Below are 24,451 nucleotides of genomic sequence, written 5' to 3'. Positions count from 1 at the left end.
GACCTGTGCTGGGGTGTGAGGAGGGTGTGAGATGTAGGATTTGGGGCTCAGCTCCTGCACAGCATCATCAGGCTCAGCATGGCCTGATTAAGTGTGCATCTGCAGGGATCTGGAGGTGATGCCTCCCTCTCTGTGGGATGGAATAGATATGTGTTGTGTTAGTCACTGTCTGCCTGCACCTCACGTTTTGCAAAGGCCTGAGTTGGACACCATGCTCCACAGTCTCTGTTGGATACTAGGAGCAGACAGTGGGCCTCTGAGTGGGAGGCAGTCCCATGGGGACCTTTGAGGAGCAAAGCATGATGTGCAGAGGTGCTGAGCAGAGGGATTCATGAGGCCATGAGGCAAGGCAACATTCCTCCCAGGACACAGAGGCAGCATGACCTCACAGCGCAGGGACAGCATGACATCACAGCGCAGTGACAGCATGACCTCATAGCGCAGTGGCAGCATGACCTCACAGCGCAGTGACAGCATGACCTCACAGCGCAGTGGCAGCATGACCTCACAGCGCAGTGACAGCATGACCTCACAGCACAGTGGCAGCATGACATCACAGCGCAGTGGCAGCATGACATCACAGCGCAGGGACAGCATGACATCACAGTGCAGGGACAGCATGACATCACAGTGCAGGGACAGCATGACCTCAGTTCAGTGGCAGCATGACCTCACAGCACAGTGGCAAGTACAACCATTTCCCATGCCAGCTGTGGCGTTCAGTCTTTTTCCTTGGCAGGTCTCAAGAGCAGGGGGATTCCAGGATGGCCCATGGTTGGGATGGTGGAATGGCTGGTTGGTCCCCTCTGTTGTTTGACTACAGGCCAGTCAGTCAGTCACACAGTGGCCTCTCCCTCTGGGAGTCTCTCGATCTGGGAGTTCCTGGAGTCACACCAATTGAGGAGGGGGGAATCCTTGCTTCAGTCTATGGGATTCCCAGGTACAGGTTAGATGTGGTGCTGGCCAGCATGCTTTCCAGGCCAGGCAGTTCTCTCAGATGGGCTGGGCCAGAGGATCCGTTTCCATGGATACCTGTTCCCTTTATCTAGGCTCCAGTGGATTAGGGCCTGTTGTATGTTTCTCCTCTGGGCCCTCTGAGTTTACAGCTTGATCTCTTGGGGCCAGTGGGCTCCTTTCTGCTTGTCATCGTCCTGGGCACTGGGTGCTAGTGCTGCCGAGAAAGCAAGCATCTGACCTGGGCTCTTGTGTTTTCCCTGCGTCTGCGGTGAACTATTCAGGGCTGACCGGAGGCTTCTGAGCAAGGTCCTGAATTAGCTTGTCAACTGCAGGAATTTGCCTGGAACCAGTGTGCCTGGAGCCGGCTAGTCTGGGTCCTGCTTCAGAACCCTGGTCCTGGCACTGCTGGGAATCTCTCCCTCCAGACCAAAGCCTACTTGGCCCATAGGTCCCTGGCTGCTGGAAAATACTGTGTGGTGACCATGGTTAGGTGCTGCATTAGGACTAGGGAGCCCCTATTGTCTAGAGGCCTGGACTTTGAGTAGTGGAATTCCTAGGTCAGGCAGGGGAGATTCCTGCAACCTGTCCACCCACCCTCCCCTCATCAGGGGTGTAACCTGACCTATGCTGGGGTGTGAGGAGGGCGTGAGATGTAGGAGTTGGGGCTCAGCCCCTGTACAGCATCGTCAGGCTCAGCATGGCCTGATTGGATGTGCATCCGCAGGGATCTGGGGCTGATGCCTCCCTCTCTCTGGGAAGGTCAGTGTGGAGGGACTGACTAGGAGAGCCCACCCCTTTGTCCCTGCCAGGTGCCCTGGAGCTCTGTTCTCCAACAGGGACAAGCTTGGCTCTGCTGTATCCGGTTATAGAAACTGCTGCAGCCAAGCTGTGACTCCCTGACACAACATGGAACGCAAGGCAGGTGGGCAGAAGAGGGGACTGGAGGCCACGCATCTGCCCTACCTGTGGGCAAACCTTGGAAAGGAGCTCCAGCCCAGTGTGGCTCATGGAGCAGCAGGTATCTGCAGTCTACCATAGGCCAGGATGGTGTTGTTAGGGCAACAGAAATCGACTCCTTCATAGTTTGGGGTCAACCCTCCCCAGTGTAAGATCCTTCCTCTGGGGCCTCTGGGGTTATTTCTGATTTCCTTACTAATTACATTGCTGGTGTCCCAGCTTCTCTCTCTCTCTCTCTCTCTCTCTCTCTCTCTCTCTCTCTCTCTGTCTCTCTCTCTCCCCTCCCCGACTGTCACTGGCTGTAGGGCCATCTGGATCAGCCAGAAGAGTATTGTGTTCACATTCTAACCCAGCCCATATTATACACGTGGACAGGTCTTTTGGGAGCCACCGTTCAGCCACGATGGTTATGAAAATCGAGTCATGGTGCCTATGACTTAGTCACGTCTAACTTGAAGTACAGATGGCTAAAGGACATTATCAGAAGGCCTAGGAAGCATCAGCCTTCCCTTTCCCCCCTGAGGACAGATCCCAGCCTGGTTCCTGCCTCCTCTAGAACCATGCCCTGCGGCTCTTCCCTAGGCTGCTCCCCAGAGAGTATAGAGGTGACCCTGTACCCCAGGTTACTTATCATCTACTCAAACTTGTTGGTTTGGCTGAGCATCAGGGGCCTGATAGGGAAGAGAGGTGCTGGGACCACTTGCTCTGCAGCAGGCTTGGTGGTAGCCAGCATAAAGACACCCCAGAAGAGAGAGAGGGGAGACTTGGAAGGGAAGGCCTGTCGGGGAGGGCAGGTGAGGCTGACATTAAGGACAGACAGAAGTTTCTAGAGGAGGAAACTAACCTGGGAAGTCCCCGCTCCTGCCAACTGTAGGGCTTTTAGGACCATCTCCATCCCTGTCCCCAGGATGGCAAGATCCTCTAATGCTAAGAATTCAGCCAATGATACATTCTTAATGCTAAGACTTCTGTCTGAGCAGCAGGAAGATGCCAGGCTGTCCCCAGTCTGGATCAGATCATCTTGGTGGCTCTCTCTCAGACACTGTGCCTATCCTGGCCCTCCTTCTGTGGAATCGCCTAGAGTCCCCAGGAAGTACATCTCAGGACTGTTCCCCCTTCTTGGCATCATTTGTGGCCCCAGCATCCCCCTGCTCACAATCATGGCCACTGGAGACAGGTCATAACCCCCTTTGGTGATATCTGGCAAACACAGTTTTGAAGCAAATAGCCGTGTATGATTCTGACACACAGAAGCGAAATATAACCTCATGGGTTCTCACAGAGACATGGAGTCCTGGGGAAAGGCAAGAGAAACAGACACAGGTACTGGAGAGCTGACCCAGGCTGGACCAATAGAGCAGTGTTTGCTAGGCACTTGGGAATGACACCCACAGAACCCACGGCACAGTCTGGAAGAACTAGAGGGGCCTAGAAGATTCTGGTTTCTCTCCAGATGAGAACAGGAAGTGCTAGCTGCAGGATGGCTGCAGCGGGGTGGCTGTAGCGGGGTGGCTGCTGCAGGGTTGCTGTAGCGGGGTTGCTGTAGTGGGGTGGCTGCTGCAGGGTTGCTATAGCGGGGTTGCTGTAGCAGGGTGGCTGTGGCGGGGTGGCTGGCAGTTTCCAGGAGTGCCATCTGCATGGCGACTGTGGGAGAGGCAGGACCTCTTGCTTACGTGGGAGCATCAGGATCAGGGCTGGGATGAAAACCCTTGGCTCTGCAGAGCCCAATGCTTTCGTAATGCTTGGTTCATGGGCAGCAGGGTAGTGATGCAGGCATCCCAGACAGGAGGCCTCTGGAACAAAGGCCCTTGGACTCAGTGGTGGAGTGACATTCAAGAGAAGTGGCCATTTATAGGGACTTTTCTGTGGCCTCCAGAGAAGATCCTACATTCAGTGACTGGTACTAAGTCAGGCCCCTGGGGCTGACTGTCACGATTCTTCAGACCCGTGGTCATGTCTCTATAGTTCTGCTGACCTGGGTTTGAGTGGACTCTCCCTTTATCATATAGTGACATCGGCATACAGAGTGAGTCCGGGCCCCATCAGTGTGGTATCTGCTGTCACACAAGGTCCAGGCTGGCCATGGTGGGCTTCCTGAGAGCTGCCCTACAGGACACTGAGGGGGACACTTTTAGGTGCTCAGATGTTCCCTAGCTCATGGGGCCCCACCTATGGGGCTTCCACCCTATCTCAGTTTTGAGGAAGAGGAGACAGAGGCATGGGCTGCTGTGGGTACTCAATGGCCATGTGGAGGCAGTGGCAGAAATGACCCAGTTCATGTTTGTCTGTGCAGCTGTTCCTGGGGAAGGGTGGGGCTGGCTGCTTACCCCAGGCCTCCATCCGCCACGTGCCAGCCCTTCTTCCTCTTGAGGAACAAAAGGCCTTCTTGGGCAGAGTGGGCACCAAGCTGGGAGCCAGGGAGCAGGACCAGCTGCTAGGTAATCCAGACACTGCCAGCTGTCAGCAGCCACCAGCTGTGTCCTCTGGGGGCTAATATGCCACAAGCTGTTAGAAAGGAGAGGCACCGTGTCCTCTGACCTTTGAGACAGGCCATGTGACCTCCTGGGGTATAAGGAGACTTCGTGTCTCAGCCCAGGCTGCTGCATAGGAGAATTAGGTTCCTAGACAGAAACATCACTCTTAGGGGATGCCAGTGTTGGTGTGTGACTGTCATTCTTCAGAACACATGGGATGGAACCCAGGGCCTTGACTTCCTCATCTGGACAGGAGAGCCCGTGTCAACCCCCTCCACGTAACTCCCTCTTGAGGTGGCCCTGTGCACCTACAGCGTACCTGAACTTGGGCTTTGGGGTCTCCCTTCCTGAGGTCTGGAAGTGACCCCCTCCCCATGCCCAGCCTGAGCCTGGCTGCTCACTCTCCTCCTGAGGACCAGGACCTCAGCTTGGTCTTCAAGAAACAGAAGAGTGAGGGCCTATCAGGATCCTGGTATAGGCTGCGTAGGTGAGCAGGAACCCCCAAGGCCCAAAGTGGGTGCAAGAGAGTGGAAGCAGGCAGAGGAACGAGAGTCATGGAAGAGTGACCTCGCCGGGCGGTGGTGGCGCACGCCTTTAATCCCAGCACTCGGGAGGCAGAGGCAGGCGGATCTCTGTGAGTTCGAGACCAGCCTGGTCTACAAGAGCTAGTTCCAGGACAGGCTCCAAAGCCGCAGAGAAACCCTGTCTCGAAAAACCAAAAAAAAAAAAAAAAAAAAAAAAAAAAAAAAAAAAAAAGGAAGAGTGACCTCTTCCGGGCCTACAGAATGTTCCATGGGTGGATGAAGGTGCTGTCAAGGGTGCCCAGTGACAAGTGACAGGGTCTTTAGCTGATGGCCCTCACACTCCTCGGGAAGATGCTGGTCCCTGCTGGGCCAAGCCTGGGACATTTTGAAGTGTGTGTATATCTAGAGGTCATTGTCATAGTGATGTCAAGGACATTCCCCACTAGAGCAAAAGCTGGTACACCCCAGGAGTGTAGCACAATTAATAAAATCCCAGAGACAGAAATTGGGGTTCAACCTGAAGGTCAGAAAGGCAAAGCAGCCAGCCTAGTCTGAAATAACGATCCTGCCTCCAGGAATCTCAGAAGGAGACTGAGACTGAGAGTTGTCTCCTCCTTTTATAATCCTCTCTAGAGCTGGGATTAAAGGCTTGCATTACTGGGATTAAACGCATGCACCACCTGGTTTCTATGGCAACTAGTGTGGCTTCTGGGATTAAAGGTGTGTGTTACCACTGCCTGGTCTGTAAGGCTGACCAGTGTGGCTGTTTTGCTGTCTGCTCTTCAGGCAAGCTTTTATTTATTAAAATACAAATGAGACACAGGAGCTCTTGGTTCTTCATCTTCGGGTCCTTGTATTACCCATTGCCATGTAGTAAAACCCCGAGTGTAGTGTCTGTTCTGCTGTTTAGTGCTGGGTCAGAATTCAGAACAGGGCTCAGTGAGATGGCTCATCTCTGTCCCATGAGACAGAATGGGTTACCCAAACAGTGAAAGACAGATGGTGGCAGGTCCTGTGCTTGGTAGGGAGGCCACAGTTCCTCTTGGGACCTCCTTTTCTAGCAGAATAGCTGGGCTTTTCTACGTGGTGGACGGTTCCGAGAGGGCACAAATGGGTGGTACCCAGCTCCCTCAGGGGCCTTGTCCCGGAACTGAAGAATAGAGCGTTACCTTGGTTACTTTATACCAATTAGAGTGGTCTCAGGCTGGCCCTGGGGCAGTGAGAGAAGGGAACCTAGCCTCCTGGGTGGGCAGTCGACTGGACAGGGAACCTGGGCTCCAGCCTTTCTTAGAACATACAAGCCAATAAGCAACTCAGAGACGTTCCTGAAGGCATCTTTTCACTCTTACCTAAGGGATGCTCCTCGGGCAGCAGGCCCTGGGAGGTCATCAGGGCCACTGTCACACAGTGTTTGGTCTGGGGTCTAGTGCAGCAGACATGTAAAGGGATGTGAGGCAGAGTAAGCATCACGAGGTCTGAATCAGACGTAAAAGCATCTCAGGATGAACATCCGGCTTCCTTAGAGAGGCGTAAGGGTCAGGGTTTGACACAACTTAATAAAAGGCGCTATCTTAAAGAGCGTTGTTACAGCCTAAGGAGTATGGTTGGGCATCTCCCATGTGGAGGCATGCTAGGTGGGGCAGGCTGTTTAGGGAGCCCTGGGTGACTCAGATCCTTTGACAGGTAGAGGGGACAGGGTCAGAGATAGAAGTGTATTCCAAGGAAGCCTCATCCCTGAACTCTGAGATCCCAGGTTAATGGTCCCTTGAAGATAGGTGTCCTTCAGAGCTATAGATGGGGTGGCTAGTAAGGATGCCACATGGGCATTTGGGGCTGCTGGGCTCCTGGGCCTTGTCTGGCTGATCGCATCTCCTGGGCAGCATGATACTCCGCAGACGCCGCCGTGGTGGAATGCAGGGCCGGCTCCACTCCCTTCGGTAATGTGGTTTTTTATAGTCGGGGGACTGATTGTCCTGCGGTTTCTGCCAGCTGCCTGTAAGCTCAGGATTAGAGGCCTGGCCTTCCATGAGAGCTGGGGCCAGACTGACTGAACCCTCCAGTGGGTGGGGTGGTAGATGGGGACAGGGAGCAAGCACGGGATGCTTTGTGTGAGCTGGCCAGCAGATGGGAGCCAGGCTGATGAGCATACTTTGCTTAACCAAGGCCTAGTGGAGTTCTCGGCTTGCAGAGTCCATCTGCCAGATCCACCAGGGCCTTTCGGAGCCAGTAAGCCTCTGGGGTGGCCTCCTGGGCGGGCTTCAGGGTAGCTGTCCACTCCTGCTCCATGTCTCACTTTTTCTTTTGGTCCACAACTTCCCAGTGTAGAACCAGTTCTCTGGTGCTGGGCAATGTCCCAGCAGCCTCTGCACTAGGCTTGAGTCCATCTCTTGCCTGGGATCATAGACATTCTTGCCTGCTATGGGTTCTATTCCCCTATCTCTAAAACAAGAATGGCATTGCTATACCACGTGGTTTAAGACAATACGAAGCTTCAGCAATCACAGGTACTGTCATTGTGAGCACTGGGGTGGCCATGCAGGGGTGCAGCAGCAATCACAGGTGCTGTCATTGTCTGTGAGCACTGGGGAGGCCATGCAGGGGTGGAGCAGCAGTCACAGGTGCTGTCATTGTCTGTGAGCACTGGGGAGGCCATGCAGGGGTGGAGCAGCAGTCACAGGTGCTGTCATTGCCTGTGCACACTGGGGCGACCATGCAGGGGTGCAGCAGCAGTCACAGGTGCTGTCATTGCCTGTGCACACTGGGGTGGCCATGTCCGCGTGTCTTGGTACTGGTTGAGTCCCTGGAATCCACCGCTTCATGTTCAGCAAAGAAGTGTGACCTAGAGGCAGAAATTTTAGAGAGGGGACTTCTCAGATCTTACCTCTTTCACCAGTCCTAGAGCTGTCCCTGCCTTCTGTCCCTGAGAATTCTGCATGGACCCTGCCTGCCTTTCTTTGGGCAACGGGCAGAGATCTGGAGCAGAGAGAGATTCTTGTGTGGTGACATACCGAGTGTCCAGTCCCGTGGCCTTGGCTCAGCAGGTGGGTGCAGCCAGCCTGGCTGCTCTCTCATTCACTTGGCCAGGGAGGGATTTCATTCACCCTTGGTGGAGGCACGGCCCAGCAGGAGGGTCGGCCTGGTGCCTGATGGCAGATGGCCTCGGGGTGCCCTCCCTGCTGACTCATTGCTCTGGGCTCCTCTGGGCAGAGAGGCTCTGAGCACCTATGTGGTTCCTCTGCCCAAGTGACCCTGTGCTGATTGCAGACCATTCCTTCCTTCTGCTGAGTGGGCAGGAGGGGCAGAGTCAGCCCTGGGACACAGGTGCTACCTCAGGGCTTCGTCTTTACCCTTTGACCTCCGAGCAAGGGAGAGGTCACTCTTAGTGTGTGTGGGGACGATGTACTGGTCAGAGTGACAGCTGATCACTTGTGGTGTGGGCACACCACACTGTGCCACAGTGGGACAAACATCTACAGGTGACTTGACATAACCCTGGGTGAGGGTCTTGGCCATACTGAGAGACCCAAGGAAACCTCCCAGAAGTGCCTCCCTTGTTGTTAGCACAGGCTGGGGAAGAGCCTCGGGAAGCCTGGAGGGCAGAGGGTGGCCTGGCCTGCGTGTCTCCCCACAGGCGGTGTGTGCAGTGGGTTGCTGAACATCCTTTCAGGAGAGTAGTCTTGTACAGAACAGTCAGGACAGGTTGCCTTCGTGAGATGTGGGCCTGCTGTTCTCAGGCCACGCCATGCTGTCTGGGAAGGACACCCAGCTGGCATTTTGGCACATGTTTCCCTGTCAGTTCCTAGGCATTGCTAAAGAGATGGCACTCAACTCAGTACCCTCAGGACACATTTATGTGCTCCCTAGGCCGCAGAAGAGGTGCGTGGGGTCTGGGGCCCCGAGAGTGTGGCTTCGTGAAGGTATAAATTCACTTGGATTTGGGCTGGAGATTGCTCAGGTTTCTTGCACCCCAACCCCAGACCAGCTTTGGGTGTCTCTCCAACCCCTGCTGGGGCTGGCTGACCCCTGTGTCTCTCTGTCCTTCTTCTGCAGGGGCTGGAGTCTTCTTCTTGTCCTCAGCTGAGGGAGAGCAGATCAGCTTTCTGTTTGACTGCATTGTCCGAGGCATCTCCCCGACCAAAGGCCCGTTTGGGCTTCGGCCAGTTCTCCCAGGTGTGTGTGGGAATGTGGCAGGGGAGGTGCCCTTGGTGGTCTGGGGCTGGTAATCAGTGTCATCAGTCTAGTGATATGGCCTGCCCTCTCCCTTCCACAACTAAGAACCCTAGAGCCCGCTGGCTTAGGACAGTAGCACCCCAGTGTAGCCTGGGGTTCCTAAGGGGGTCGACTTCTCCTGCAGTTGCCCCTCCTTCATGGACATGGAGCATTGTGGCCTTCTGGTTGACCCAGGCGAGCCACAGTTGCTGAGGCTGAACAGCAAGTGGCCCAAGACCCTGGAGATGGAGCAGAGACAGCCTGGCTCCAGGTCACTGACATGTGGACAGTTGCTATTTCTCTGATGCTAGGGGTCAGGACCATGGCTCTGAGCCAAATGCTCAGAGCCACTCTGTGAGGTTATCTGGTATGTGTGTGGGTTTCAGGATGTATTTAGGGTGGGCCCCACTTAAGCGTGCCTCTTATTAAACCTCTAATCCCCAAAGTGGCTGAGGGCACCTTGGACCCATCTTGTGAGGGTAGAGAACACAGTTTCAAATGCTGAGCCAAACTCATGGACACCAGGCCCTCCTAATCTGCTGCCCCCTGCACCCCAGTAGCCGGCAAGAGAGCTGCAGGAGAGCCTGGAACCTTCCCTGTAGTTTGAGCCCTCCTGCAGTGCCCCCTGCTGGTGGTTTTCTACCTTGCAGTCGCAGATGTACAGTGTGGAGGGGGAAATGCCAGTGGGCCACCTGGGTGTCAGGGTGTGGGGGGACTGTGTTTTCCCCCAAAGACACATATTTCTAGAGGTTCCTTGGAGCTTTTGCATCCCCCAACTCACACTGGTGTATGTGCTGCTGTTGGTACGCACAGAAACAGTACCTGGCCTTTAGGGGGTATCCACTCTCCTACTTGTTTTAAATGATTCTGGGTGAAGGGAGTACTGGACACCACACTGGGCAGAGGATGACATAGGAGGCTCCTCTTGGAAATGAGTTGTGCCCCAATCCAGGCAGGGAGTGGGCTGTCCCCAGATAGGGCTGGGCTGGTGGGGCACACTGATCTGTTCCACAGCTGTCTTAATCAGGTCATCAGGGTGTGCTCAAACAATGCCACTGCCAGGGCCTGGGTCTGCAAGCACTGTATCCTAGGTGTCCTGCTTGGGTATATGGGGCCTTGGGTCGCCCCGGCATGCCAACTGTATGGTTCAGAGTCAGCATCCAGCTAGGGCAATTGTGGAGTCCTACAGTACTGACCCATGTGAGGAGGACTTATGGGAGGACAAGGACCCTGTGGATGGCATGACATTAAAATCCCACAGCCCTGAGGGGCTCCGAGAATGCACACATTTGAGCAGTGCCCCACTCTCTGGGTTTGCTGGTATGCTATTGTGTGGGCTCTCATTGGGGTCAGACCCACTGAGGCCTCAGTCCTCCACATGAAGACCAGAGCCCAAAGCGGGCAGGAGGGAAGAGGAAGATAGAGGATTCTGAGAACTCCTGCTATGAGGATAGCATTCATGGTGCTTTTGTGGCCCTTTCTAATTGGGGGACACTATTGCTGGAGGCTTGACATTCATAGCTGGGGAAGCCCCAGGCAACAAGGTGCCAATCATAGAAACCCCCCTGGGCTTTCTGGGGCTCACTGTGCTCCAAGGTATTTCTGAAGGAAGGAGGGGAGGATACTGTGAGCTAGAATGGGGTGGCCAGATGAGCAGGTCCCCACTGCTTCCAGCCTGCCTACCTCTCAGCCAAATGTTGACATTGTCAAGGGCTTCAGATAGGCAGTGTGGATATGGGCAAGGAGGACCTTGCATGAGCACTCCAGCAAAGACAGGAGAGGAGAGTGCCTGGGGAGAACAGGGTGGCCACCTTCCTGCTCTGTCACCTATAATGGTATGGCTCACAGGTGGAAGACAGTGAGGGACCAGGAAAAGATCCCACCCAAGCGTAACAGGTCCATGGAGACATTTTATTCAGACCAAAATGGCACTCTGAGAAGTGGGTATGGTGAGCTAGGGCTGGGCAGACCTCTCTAGATGAGGGGAGGTGTGGTCCTGAGGAGGTCCCATTATCAGCAAGGAGAGACTCATACCTGGGGAGGCTGGGGATTGTCACAAGGACGGGGACCCAGGCTGGGCAGTTGTGTGCCTATCCTTAGGGGACAAGGACCTGAGCTGGAGGTTATGCACAGACAGGCACCTATGCTGGACAGATAGGGGACCAACTTCAGGGCCAGAGACTGAAGCTGTGAAGTTCAGGGATATGTCCACAAGGACAAGAACATGGACTGGATAGATGCTTGTTCACAGAGAGAAACCTCAGCTGGGTATCTAGGGGGTCTGAGTAGCCTGTGTTTGATGGGCCAAGGCGCAGGGCAGGGCTGGACCTCCTAGAGGCTAGCACAGGATGCCTTGGCTCTGAAGGTTCTAGACTTGCCAGGTGTCCTGGTGGTGTAGGGGTGGGGTGCAGGGATGGTGAAGGAGTGTGGTGCAGGGGTGGTGCAGGGGTGGTGCAGGAGTAGGGTGCAGGGGTGGGGTGCAGGGATGGGGTGCAGGGGTGGTGCAGGGATGGTGAAGGAGTGGGGTGCAGGGGTAGGGTGCAGGGGTGGGGTGCAGGGGCGATTGCTGCCTCACTGGTCCTTTTCTCTGCACAGACCCGAGCCCTGGGGGGCCCTCAGCCTCAGAGGAGCGTGTTGCCCAGGAAGCGCTGGAAGCCCTGCAGCTGGAGAAGCGACTTAGCCTGCTTTCACACTCTGGCCAGCCAGGCAGTGGAGGTAGAGTCAGTGGTTAGTTCTATCTCGGCTGCAGGGACCGCTAAGTACTTGCCTCCCCACTCCGCTTCAGCTCGGACAGTGGTCTGTCTGCATGGAGTCTCCTTGTGTACACACTCACGACCCTTCTGCCTTGTGCAGGTAGCTACCATCTACCTCAGGCATGCTTCTCCCTCTTGTTCACTCATTCTTCACCCACCCACCCTCTCACCCACCCATCCATCCATTCATCCATCCATCCACCCACCCACCCATCCAACCACCCACCCAGCCATCTACCCACACAGCCATCTACCCACCCACCCATCCACCCACCCACCCAGCCATCTACCCACCCAGCCATCTACCCACCCAGCCACCCATCCACCCAACCACCCACCCATCCAGCCAGCCAGCCACCCATCCATCCACCCACTTATCCATCCATCATCCATCCATCCATCCATCCATCTATCCATCCACCCACCCATCCATCATCCACCCATCCATCCATCCATCCACCCACCCACCCACCCATCCATCCACCCATCCACCCATCCATCCATCCATCCATCCATCCAGTCATCTTTCCTCCTGCTCATTCATTCCTTTGTCACCCATCCATTTAGCCACTCATTGCTCCCCTTCCTACTCATTCTTTCTTTTTTCTCTTACTCACTCATTTATTCTCCTCTCATCCACTCACTATCCTATAAACTTACTAGACGCCAACCACATTGTGATGGGAAGTGTGACCTGACTTTGAATTCCTTCTCACCCACTAGCTGTGTGGCCTGGGCAAGGCCCAAGTCTTCTACAATTTAGCTTTCTTGTCTGTTTTCTGACAAAATGCTCAGGGGCCACCTGAGCTGGCTCCCAGGAGCCAATGGTCTTCTATAGCTACTGTCAATGGTAACATTGGTGACTAACATTGGTGGACGAACCTGGAAGCCTGGCAAGGAAGCCTTGGCAGGTGGACTTTACCAGGTCTTCCTTGGCCAGAGAAATACTGTCTGGTGCCTCTCACCGTTCCTAGAGGTCCACAGCGGGACAGTGGCCCTCTCCCCCTCCCAGTCTCTCCCTCTAGAAGCAGGGACTCTCAAGGTTGCAATAAGCTGTCTTATCTCCTTGGTGGGGGGGTTCACCTCTGGTATCTGCTCAGGGAGCCCTGCAAGTTAAGGCAGGCAAGCTGAGAGGAGGAACAGAGATGGTGTGAGCTTTTTCCATGCACACAGTGAAGCAAGGCAGAGCCCTGGCAGGATGGGATGGATGGACGATGGACAAGAGTTAATCCCAGGCGTGCTCTTGTCTTTAGAAGCTCACAGTTCCACGAGGGGAAAACACAGTGATGGAGTCAGAGGAAGAGACAGGCTGGATGGGGCAGCCTGGTGTGAACACACCCAGGATGCTGAGGGAGCATAGGCTGCCCCATGTCTCGGCTGGGCTAGAGTAGTAGTCCAAAGAGTTGGACCGGGAGAGGAGGAGGGAGCTCAGGATCTAGGTCATAGATGCACAGCTTGGAGGGGCTGGAGGCAGGTGCCTGCCTGGGGGAGATGGGGGAGACTATGTAGGTGAGGGTGGAATCCAGGTAGAGAGACTCAGACTGGGACTGATGAAGTGCCTGGGGAGGAGAGGGGAAGCATAGGGGCTCTCAAAAGGCCGGCACTGAGAGTGGGCCAGGGGCTGGATGAGGAAGAGGCTGCCTTGCAGACCCTGACCTGCTGCTCCAGCGCCCAGGTTTGGGGAAAAGCGGACTGTCATAGCATATTCACTGACCACACCCCCTGCTTGGACCCCCCCCCAGCAGCCTCACTTTCTGCTTTGTCTCAGGGGATGATCGAAGCCTATCCAGTTCCTCCTCCGAGGCCAGCCACTCAGACGTCAGTGCCAGCAGCCGGCTCACTGCATGGCCGGAACAATCCTCGTCCTCAGCCAGCACATCACAGGAAGGGCCAGGGCTGGTGGCTGCCCAGGGTCCAGGAGAAGCCATGTTGGGCGCTTCAAGGCCACCCCTCAAGCCACTACGGCCTCGACAGTTACAGGAGGTTGGCCGCCAGAGTTCCTCTGACAGTGGCATCGCCACAGGAAGCCACTCCTCCTACTCTGGCAGCTTCTCATCCTATGCTGGCAGCAGCCTGGACGTGTGGCGGGCTGGAGAGGAGTTTGGTTCTCTACTTAGCCTGCCTTCTGGAGCCGGTGCACCTGAGCCCAAACTGTGTGCCTGCCCACCTGGGGTGGCCGAATACCAGGTGCCCACCTCGTTACGACACCACTATGACACGCCTCGAAGCCTGCGCCAGGCCCCCAGAGACCCAAGCCCAGCCTCTCAAGGCAGCTCTGACCACAGTTCGGCCACGGACTTGGGTGGTCAGCCACCCATGGGGTGTCCCTCCAGTTGCCTGGGAGCTCGACGACGGGGACAGGCAACAGAAGGCCCAGGCAGTGAAGCCACGCTGCCCAGTCCATCCCCTGGCGAGCCCTGGGAAGCAGGCAGCCCCCATGCAGGGCCGCCTCCGGCTTTCCTTTTGTCATGTTCAGTCTGTGGCGGACTCAAGGTAAAGCCCCCTCCCTGAGATAGCAGGCTGGCCACTGCCGCCAAGGGCTGGATATGGCCCCTCCAGACAGGAGAGAAGGGGCCCTAGGCTCTTTGCAGAGGGGACGCTCTGTGCTGTTTTAAGAAGCTGCCAGACCTGTAGCGAGGGCCTCAGGGGCAGGGTGACAACCACAGGGCTGTCCTCCCCTAGGTGGGTGCTGTGAATGCCAGTGACAGTGGGCAGGTTGGGGTCAGGAGAGCCAATGGTCCAGCTTCTCCCGCTGTCTTCTTACCTTGTGCGTCATGCATGGCGGTGCTATGCCCATGGGCTCCTGTCATGTATTTGACTGCCGGGGGCAAAAGATCTCCATTGGCTGGGGTCAGTTCTCAGTGGCAACGAGGCTTGGCCTGGTCCACTACCCTCTTCCTGGATAACCGACCTGCTGTCATTCTTGGTCATTTCTGCAGTATACAGACATACTTCCTACCCCAAATCAAATCTGCTGCAACTGCTCTAGACTCCCTAATTCTGTGAGCCAGCAGCTCTGCATACACAGCCCACAGACTGGGCACGGTCTGGATATGATCTGCTTAGCCTGTCATCTTGCAGCACCCACAGGTGGGGTCGGTGTCCCATCCCATGGGGAGGAAACTGACGCTCAGGAGGCTCCATGACTTGAGGGGTCTGTGACTTTGACCCCCTCTGCACTTGAGCCTGCTCCCAGGCTCCCAGAGGGCTCTGAGAAGTTGGTTGCCAGAGTGTACGGCACCACCAAGAGGTTGAGTGTTCCCCAGGTGCCTGAGATCAGTTTGCCGGAGGGTTTCTTGCAGAACCTCCCGGCAGTGTTCCCCTGTGCCTTCTTGCTGGGACCAGGAAGCTGGTGGCCAGGACCAGGTGGAAGAAATCAGGGCTCCACTGGCATTTTGGAGGGCTCTGGCCCTACCTGCAGTTCACCCTGCCTCTGTGTTTGGGTGTCTCCCACCCCAGGCTATGTGTTCCCTTGCACGGAGCAGAGGGGCTCTGCTTCCCCGTGTCAGAAGGTCGGTGTGGCTGTGCCCACCCTTTATGAGTCCCTCTATTGATTGGCACCTGAGTCCTGACCTGGCACGCCAACTCACCTGTAAATGCCTCCATCTGTACCTGGCACCGTCGGCCAATCCATGTTGCCCTATTGCGTTTTTAAAATCTATTTGTAATACATTCTCAGACTGGAAATAAAGTTGTCTTTTCTTACTGTCTTGCCTTGTTCCATTTGGCCAACCTTCCTTCTAGGCCTAGGACTGAGGAAACTCCAGGGGCCTGGCCCTCAGCCTGAGGTCTGGGTGTCGTGGACATGGGAAAGAGGATGAGTGGCTTTGGATAGCCCTGGGGCTGAGGGCATGGTGTGTGTGTGTGTGTGTGTCTGTGTGTCTGTGTGTGTGTCTGTGTGCGGGTGTCTGTGTGTCTGTGTGTGTCTGTGTGGGGGGGGGAGGTGGGGAGCTTATAGTGTGTGTATCATGTGTGGCTTATGGAAATCACACTGAGGTGAGCTGTGGTTGTTCAGCCTCAGACCCAGGGCTGCCCATGTGCTGTGCTGCGTTTTCATCTCCCCATGCCATGCGAGGCCTGCTCTGAGCTCAGACTCACCCAACCCCTAACCCAGCCCCGCCCATCTCATTCCTTCTGTGTTAGAGAGAGCTCTAGGCAGCAGCGCCTCCCTGCCTGCCTGCCTGTTTCCATCCTCGCTGGCATCTCTCTGGAAATTGGGGAGCCTGGCTTCACCCAAGCTTCTGTGTAGGGAAGAGCAGGCTCTGGGGGCTTGGCCACAATCACTACCCACTGACTGGGTGACCCTGAAAGTCACTACACCTCTGTGAGCCTCAGTTTCCTTCCCCATTGATGGGTAACCGTCCTCACCTCATGGGCTGGCCCCGGGGTCTGATGAGATCCTACGTAAGCACTAGGGGAGACACGCATTCTTTCCTAGGGGAGACACGCATTCTTTCCGCAGAAGGACGGAGAAAGCTCCCAGGGCCAGGGAGTCAGTGAGATGGCCAGCCAGAGGGGTAGGCACTGCTCTGCTCCCACACCCTTGTTCTCTTACTTAGCTCTCTCTGCTCCTGTGGGTCCTCCCTGCAGCAGGCAGAGGGATGACCAGGTGGGCAGGTCTGATAAGGTTGAATCCATGCTGTTGGAGCCTGGATGTTCACCCTCTACCTGAGGCTAACTGGCCTGGACCCTGAACCTGGGTGGGTGGGGGTTGGCCTGTGGGCTCCGTAACACACTGAGAGAAGGGGGACATCGGGTGGAAAGTCTCAGGGGGAAGGCCATTCCAGGCTCTTCTCCTGTGCCAGTCCCCTCAAGACACTAGAAGCCCTAGCAGTTTGCAAAGTTGTCAGTGATTAGGACCCTATGTGGAACCAGGGTCCCCAGCCATGACTCCTCTTCGAGAGATGGGGTGGCTAATAGGATGGGGGCTTCTCCTCAGGTCAGGGGCCTGCAGATGGTAGTCACTGGTCCCACACACAGCCCACCCAAGGGCCTAAGCTGATCATGTGCTTTATTGTCCTACGTGGTCCACCCTTGCCTAGGGTCTCATGTTGATCCTGTAGCCATGCCCCACCCATGAGCCTTTTGTGGAGGCTGTTGAGGATGTGGCCTCTTGCTTAGTGACAAAGTACACCCTCAGAGACCTGCATATGGTTGGCTCTAGGATGTCCAACTCTTGTTTTGGGGGGCTGCTTTATATCTGCTTGAGTCCCCAAGGCTGCTCAGGGCTCTGTTACAAATGCTGATGCGGTCAGACCTGCATGGTCTACTCAGGGTGTCCCTGCCTGTACCCTGGGCATGGGACTGTCACTCTCAAGGCTGACCTGAACAGTGCTGGGTGTCATGTTCCCTTTTCTGCCCCCGCCCCCATGAGGCCCCACTACCACATTGCTCCTTCAGAGTCGCTGGGATGGCGGGACTCTGTTTCTTGCTCAGGACCAGCCCTGTTACAACAGGTGCTGGGGATGTGTGGAGCCCTGGGCGGTTCAGCCTCCACTTTTTTCCAGCTGGAGTGGGGAGGTCTGTGCATGAGATAGCAAATGTGCCTGGCTGTGGCCTTCATCCTCCTCCACCTGCCCACGCAGCTACCCTAAGCTGTTTCTGCTCATGTTCCATCTACTCTCTGGTCCAGCTCCACTTGAAGCATAGGTCCAGGACTCATTCTGGGGTTGGGTGGCTGTTTGTCTCACCGGTGGGCTCCCAGGAGGGCTCTGTAAGGTATGGGACAGCGTGCCAGAGCCAGAGCGTAGCACTGTGGTCACTATGGGCCATGTAACCTTGTTCAGCAATCATGGGCTGCTCAGGTCATGGGCAGTAGGGTCTAGCTGAGCCATGAGAATGGATGAGGAGCAATCTGGGGACCCTTGGAGTCCAGCTGAACTTCAAGCTAGAAGGGAGTAGTCTGGAGACCCTTGTTTGTAAACTTTCTAAGAACACCCCTGGCCTCAGCTGTCTCCTGGACTGTCATGGCAAACCGTTGTTTGGGTGGTCAGGGCTATGGGGTCTAAGAACAAAAGAGTCTGGAGGATAAAGCCGTGTCCTCCAGGCTATGGGTTGTCCAGACCTTCAGACCTATGTCATTTTTGGAGTTACCATTCCATTTCTTGGGGTTCAGGGGTCAGGGCAAAGGACGAGTGCGATGTATACACTAACTCCTGCTGTCTTTGGTCTAGGTCACGGCTTCGTCACCCACTGGACTCACTGTGGCATATCCAGGTAAGCATTTGGCTTTGAAACCCAGCACTCACAGTGCAGGGATGAAGGTTTAGAGTGAAGGGGTAGCCCTGTTGGATGGGAAGGATGTAGGCAGTGGGGTGACAGTGGCATTTGGGGAACCTGGAACAGGTGAGCAGGGTGAGGTGTTGAGCTAAGGGCAGGTGTGTGGTTCTAGGGCATGACTGAGTGGCTTGTCTAGGAGTGGTCAGTAGACAGCTGGACCATAATCTGTAGCTCAGGAGTCAAGTTTGAGGGGGTTGGCCCCATCCCTGAGTGTGTCCCAGATAGCGAATAGACAAGGGAGCATTGGATGCAGGGGGTTCCCGCTCTTCAGGACAGGTTTGTGGGAGGATGGGATTGCCAGAGTACTCAGCAAACGGGGGAAACTTCTTGGAAGAAGCCTGGCTGCCAGCGATTGAAGGCTGGAGGGTGCTGACCCAACCTGGGAGGGCTAGGAGAGGCTATAGGCCCTGTGTGGCCTGACCTTGAGCCAGGTGGCTGGCGGCCAGGGTACCTTTCTTCTTGTCTCCTCATGCGTGGGTACTGTAATCCCTGGGTCTTTTTTCAGAGGTGAGTTGTGCCTTTGGAGGGCCAAGCCCTGTAGGTAAGATAAAGTCCAATCAGATCCAAGGAGAAAGCAGTGGGTGGGGCCACAGGCAGGCAGGGTCAGCACACTGGCCAACATCTGTTGCTGGGGTTTTCTGTCTGGGATGCTCAGCCTGGATACTGAGTCCATGTGGAGCCTGAGGTCCAGGGTCCTCCCTGATATCGTGGCATAGCAGGGGTGGTCCTCACTGTTTAGGCATCTCCCTCTACGACCATCTCACCAGGGATGCCAGTATTTCACTTTGATATAGTGGATACCACACCTCGGCACCAAAGAGACAGAGATGGAGAAGGTACCACTTGAGGACAGGGCCCTCTTGCCCTGAGGGCAAGGGTTGGATGGCGTAGGAAGTAGGACCCTGATGCTGATGAGGGTTGTGTGAGTTTGCCGTGGACCCGGTTATAGTAGGGTGGTAATCAGCCTGCAGCTGCAGGAGGGAACGTCAGGCAATAATGTCCTGGTGTCTGTTTTGTTAAGTATTTGAGTCTCAAAACGATGCTGCCAAAGCCAAAACTGAATTAGAGCACCAGGAAGGACATGGGACATAGTGAACCCACACCTTCCTGACCAACTGGTCATGTCCACTTGGGAGGATGGTGAGTTTAGCTAAAGACGAGGCACCTCATGGAGTTTCGACAGCACCCCTCTGGCCTTTGACTTTGGCCAGAGTTGTTTGGTTTGGAACTTTTCATCTATGTCCCAGAGTTTAGACTTCAGGTTTCTGCAGCTCTTCCCTGTTCCTCGTCAACTGTCCAAACAATCTTGGAAAAGATGAATCCAAGCCCAAACAGAGTATCCAGACTCAGGGAACATGTTCAAACCCACTAAGACACAGAGCCCAGCCCCAGCTCTCCCTCTTTGGCCTTCAAAGGTTCAGTGCTGAGGGCTGGCATCTCTAGTCTCCAGACCCCAGACCCCAGCCCTGACTCACCCATCCCTCTCCACCTTCCCTTAGCCATGCCCCTTCTCCAGACTGCTAACTCAACCCTGGGAAGGCCTGTGTGGACTCTGCCTACCTGCCTGGCCAGGCAGTGCAGGCTGGCACTAGCTCTCCCTCCACCCTGCTGGTTAAGCCTCCTTGGGGAGGTTTTCTTCTGCTATGATCGATTTTCTGTGCTACAAATGCATCAGAATCTCAGAAATCCTTTGCTTCAGATCAGAGATTTTCTGGGGATTGAAAGCCCTGAGCCTGCGTTGGCTTGCCAAGGGCTAAGACAGGATGTTCTGGGAGCAAGCAAAGCCAGCTCCCTGATTTGAGGCCAGCAGATGGGTGTCCCACTTGGCCCTGGGCAGCTGCTGGACCTCGCCATAGCCTTGTCAGTACAAGGGTCTTAAGACCTGCAAGGACATGTCCTGTGTAGTAGAGGGTTTGCCGTGGGGTCCCCACATCTGGGGGATGGGGACAGAACTGCTCACTTGCTTCAGTGACTAGTCAGAGGTGGATGCCCCACAACCCTGGGGTCTCATCTGGAGGTACTGACTGATGGATGGGTGACTTGGGCACTTGGGGTCTCTCTGCCTTGGTCTCTTCGTGAAGAGAGAATTATCACATTCTATACTAGCCATATTGGTGGCAGGAGTGGGGGAGAGGTGCTGACTGACACTTTCAGATGGAGCTGTGTCAGGAAAGTGGCTGAGTGGTCGGGATCCTGAGGCACACAGGCAGAGCCAGGCCTCTCTCTGCATATGGGGTGCAGAAACAAGCTTACCTGTGGGGCTCTCAATGCCCCCAACTGGAGCCCGAGCCATGAACTGGATTCTGTGGGGCTTGGCATATTCAATGGGACAAGGACTTCACCAGCCTGTCTGTGTCTAGTCTGCTTGCATTTGGAATAGAGGACTGAGGAATGACTGCCCTTGCCTGTCACTCCGAAACAGTACTTTTTGTCCCATTCTATGTGATTGTTCCCACCCCCTGGGGACAGAATTGTGAGGGTGCCTCTGGAGAAAGGTCTAGACTTCGCCAACTGTGTGTCGGGTCCCTGGGCCTGCACAGGAGGGGCTGGGATGAGTCTACCATGAGTTCCAAATGCTGGGCATGGAGGGTCCCTTGGCAGCTAACACCGTTGGCTTTGCACACACTGGTATTCAACTGCTAGGATGTGGAACAAGGGCAAAGGATGGATTCTTAGAAGAAAATTCCGAGTGTTGAGGTGTCCTGGAGGGAGCGAATGCCTGCTTTGCTGGGAACACAGATAGAGATGTTGGCTATGATCAGCAGATGGGTCCCGGTGGGAATTACCCACGCTAGGGAAGATTACTCCAGCAGCAGCAGGTGGAAGAACCAGGACAAAGAAGAGGGTCAGACAGAGACAGCAGGGATCCGCTGGCCCTGGAGAGGCAGGAGACTAGGCGTTGCACTGGCGGGTGCCTGGGAGGATGTAAGAGGAGGCTTGACAGGACAGAGAACAGGCCTTGTGGGGCCTGTGGGAGTGAATGCCTAGACCAGGGAGGGGGTAGTGTGTGAGTCCTAGGATCAAATGAGAAACAGAACTGAGGAGGGTCTCCAAGGTGAGGCAGAAGGTGGGAGGATGGGCCTGGGCCGTGAAGGGAGGGGAAGTTCTTTGATGAGTGGTGACTGTACAGCTCTCAACTACATCTCAGGGACTCAGAGGCCCTCTCTCCACAGGATCTCCAGGGCCCACGGCTGCTGACAGCCCAAGGCTGGAACGACCACGCGGTGAGATGCCCACGTATGTGAACATCCCCGTCAGCCCCACCTCCCGACTGCAGCTGCACTACTTGGGCCTGGAGTTCCCAGGGGCCAGTGGGAGTGTGCGAGGTGAGCTCCCACAGGGAAGCCTCATAGGTGAGTTGTGACCTTAGCTTTGGGCCTGAGCCTCAGGCACGTCAGCCCTGGCTAGGGATCCTTCTAGCCTGCAGATGACCTTTCTAAACAGCCAAGACCTCAGCCCCTGCCCCCCGAGCTGCCACCCAGGTCTCCTGACATGATTACTGGGGTGGGTGGGAGTGGGGATGGATCAGAGTGCCCATTGGCTCCATCACCTGAGGCACCTGTAGGTTAGGCCAGAGGCAGCTGGGCTGGGAGCTATTCCTGCTCCATCCACTCACTGTGTGTTGCTTTCAGGGGCCAGCTCCTCCCGCTATGCCCAGATTGACATCACCGCTACAGAGACAGCACATCGTGTGGGGGTCCGGCATGCGCAGACTCGGGAGGAACGATTGCCAGAGTTGGAGCAGCGGAAGAAAGGGCCCTGAAGCTGTAGCTCAGGGTGGGGCTGGCTGGGCACCTAGCCAGCTGGATCGTCTGATGTGGCCAGGCAGGCCATCCCCTTTTGTGGATAATGGCCTCTGTGGCTGGGGGCTCTGGCCTGTCTGTGTACTCTGGTTGTCAGTGATTGACGTTGAATCTTGGCCTCCTGCTGCAGTGGAGGCTGTGGTGAGGTTTGTGTGTTGGAATGAGTGGTCAGAGGTTCTGGCTCCATACCGTAACAGCTTATTCCAATGTGTGAAAGCCACGTAGCAGCCGCCTCTCTGCCATCCGGGCCTCTTGCCTCGTGGGTACCCAAGACTGACCCTTCTTTTGGCCTGAACAAGTTCTGCTAGGCCATGGGGGTACCAAGGGACCTATCTCCAGGTGTTGGTAGCCTCAGTCTGTGCTAACAATACAACAAACAACACAGCTACAGCCGGCCAGTGGAGACTGGAACAGTCCCCCAGGCCTGGAGTGCAAGCTGCACTAGCCATCCCAGATGAGGTGGCCATGACCACAGCTTGTACTAGCAGAACGCTCGGAACTGGTTCTGTACTGCAGAGGGACCTGTGACTTGCAACTGCTGCACCACTGACTGGCTCTGCTGCTGGGACCCTGCAGCCTCCCCTCCCCACCTCCTCCTGCAGCGTCGCTCCTGAGACGAAGGCCATGGTGGGGACAGGACTGTTTCTACTTGTCATCTTGTTGGGACCTATTCCAACCAGTTGGGTAAATTGTTTTAAATCTCTATTGTTATATTTTTAATAATCCATATTATTTTCCAAAGTTGTGAGGTCTGTCACGTGAAATTTCTGCCCTGGACTGGTTGGGACCAACATCTTGCTGCTGGACCAAGCAGCTCAGGGATGGGGGTATAAGGTAGTGCCATCTTGGCAGTTACAGATGCCCCCGTTGTTTGGGGCAGCTCTTGGTGTTTCCAGGACTGAGTTTCTGGGGTGGCAGATCTGCCCTGCCTCAGCCCTGTCAGGAGAAGCTTTGACGGAGCCTCCCCACCCAAGATCCAATCATAGTCTATCACATTCTTCTCTTTTCTGCTTTTCTGCCTCCAAGGAGTCCACAGGTCTGGGGTTGGCTGTGGTGGGGGTCAGAAGCAGCCTGTTTCTTTGTGAGGCCCCTGGTGTTGGCAGTTTTTAGAGCATTAGCCCTAGTGCCTTACCTTCTGACTGGTAGACTGTGACCATGGGAACCGAGAGGATTGACATCCCCGGGCCAGCCTGACAGTCAAGACAGATGCTTTATCCAGAGGATGGGCCATGGGATCTGCCCTGCTAGACCAGGATGCAGTTCTGTGACTGTCTCCAGGGAGTTAAACGATTAGGACCTGAGTGTGGTGGGTTCCTTATTGACACCAGCTCGTGGGAAGCGGAGGCAGAATGATTTCCAGGAACCTCAGGCATCCTGGCTAAACTGGTGTGCTTTAAAACGGTCAGCAGTCTTATAGAACAAAGATGAGAAGCAGAGTTCAGACCCCGGGACTCACACAAATGCAGGCGGGTCTCGTGACCCTCCTGTCATTCTGGCACCTCGGAGGCTTCCCTACGGGAGAGCTGGCTAGCCAGATACGGTGGAATTGCTGAATTCCAGGTTCAGCCAGAGACCCAAAATTGAGTATGATTGAGAAAACACATTGAGTATTAACTATGGGCCTCCACTTATACGCACACACATGTAGTCATGCAACTTCCACATTATTTGCCCACACGTGTAAATATATACATGTGCATACTTACACACCGCATACATATGCCAACATTTTTTAAAAGATTTATTTATTATGAATACACCATTCAGCCACCATGTATGTCTGTACGCCAGAAGAGGGCACCAGATCTCATTATAGATGGCTGTGAGCCAAAATGTGGTTGCTGGGAATTGAACTCAGGACCTCTGGAAGAGCAGTCAGTGCTCTTAACCTCTAAGCCATCTCTCCAGCCCCCAACATTTTTTTTTTTTTTTTTGGTTTTTCGAGACAGGGTTTCCCTGTAGTTTCTAGAGCCTGTCCTGGAACTAGCTCTTGTAGACCAGGCTGGCCTCGAACTCAGAGATCTGCCTGCCTCTGCCTCCCGAGTGCTGGGATTAAAGGCGTGCGCCACCACCGCCCAGCCCCCCCAACATTTTTTATCTTATACAAAAGGCATTCTAAGTGGGCATTGCCTATCTCCTATCAATACACTGAGAAGCCACATTGCCACCCTAGTCCATCCACTGTCAATCATTGTGAGAAGCCATGCTGCTACTGTGACTCCATGTATCTGGTAACACACTGTGCATGTGGGCCTTGGTGGGTCGTTGGGCATTACTGATGGGTATAAAGGCTCAGGTGAACTGTCCTGCTGCAAGATGCTGCCTTCTGCTGGGTGGTGCACTTTCTGCTAGGCTGAGCAGGTGCCCATCTTTGGTTTCTGTCAGATTTTTATTCCTCATTAGTTGCAATGAATGTCTGGAGGACTGGGTAACGTGCCTTCTGCCATCAAGGTGTGTGCTGATGTTGTCTGAGTCCTATTTCCATTTCCCCCACG

The 24,451-nt window shown here is 55.1% G+C and overlaps 1 protein-coding gene across 3 annotated transcripts in view; it reads left to right on the top strand.

Moving 5' to 3' along the window:
• The window catches only part of Dok7 (docking protein 7), a 32,885-nt gene extending 10,969 nt beyond the window's left edge, over positions 1-21,916 (top strand). For 2 of the 3 annotated variants that reach the window (XM_038309550.1, XM_038309549.1), the window contains 3 exons: positions 8,963-9,082; positions 11,717-11,836; positions 13,643-14,385. In XM_038309550.1, the coding sequence (XP_038165478.1) occupies positions 8,963-9,082; positions 11,717-11,836; positions 13,643-14,385 (983 nt within the window). Of the gene's footprint in view, positions 1-8,962; positions 9,083-11,716; positions 11,837-13,642; positions 14,386-18,047; positions 18,091-21,326; positions 21,480-21,785 lie in introns of those variants that run through there. The other variant, XM_038309548.1, reaches the window with a different exon arrangement.
• The last annotated feature ends 2,535 nt before the right edge of the window (positions 21,917-24,451 follow it).

Source organism: Arvicola amphibius, chromosome 1, assembly GCF_903992535.2.
Source record: "Arvicola amphibius chromosome 1, mArvAmp1.2, whole genome shotgun sequence".
In the NCBI taxonomy this organism is placed as follows: Eukaryota; Metazoa; Chordata; class Mammalia; order Rodentia; family Cricetidae; genus Arvicola; species Arvicola amphibius.
The sequence above is the reverse complement of the archived record's forward strand: the minus strand, read 5'-3'. Positions and strand labels throughout refer to the sequence as shown.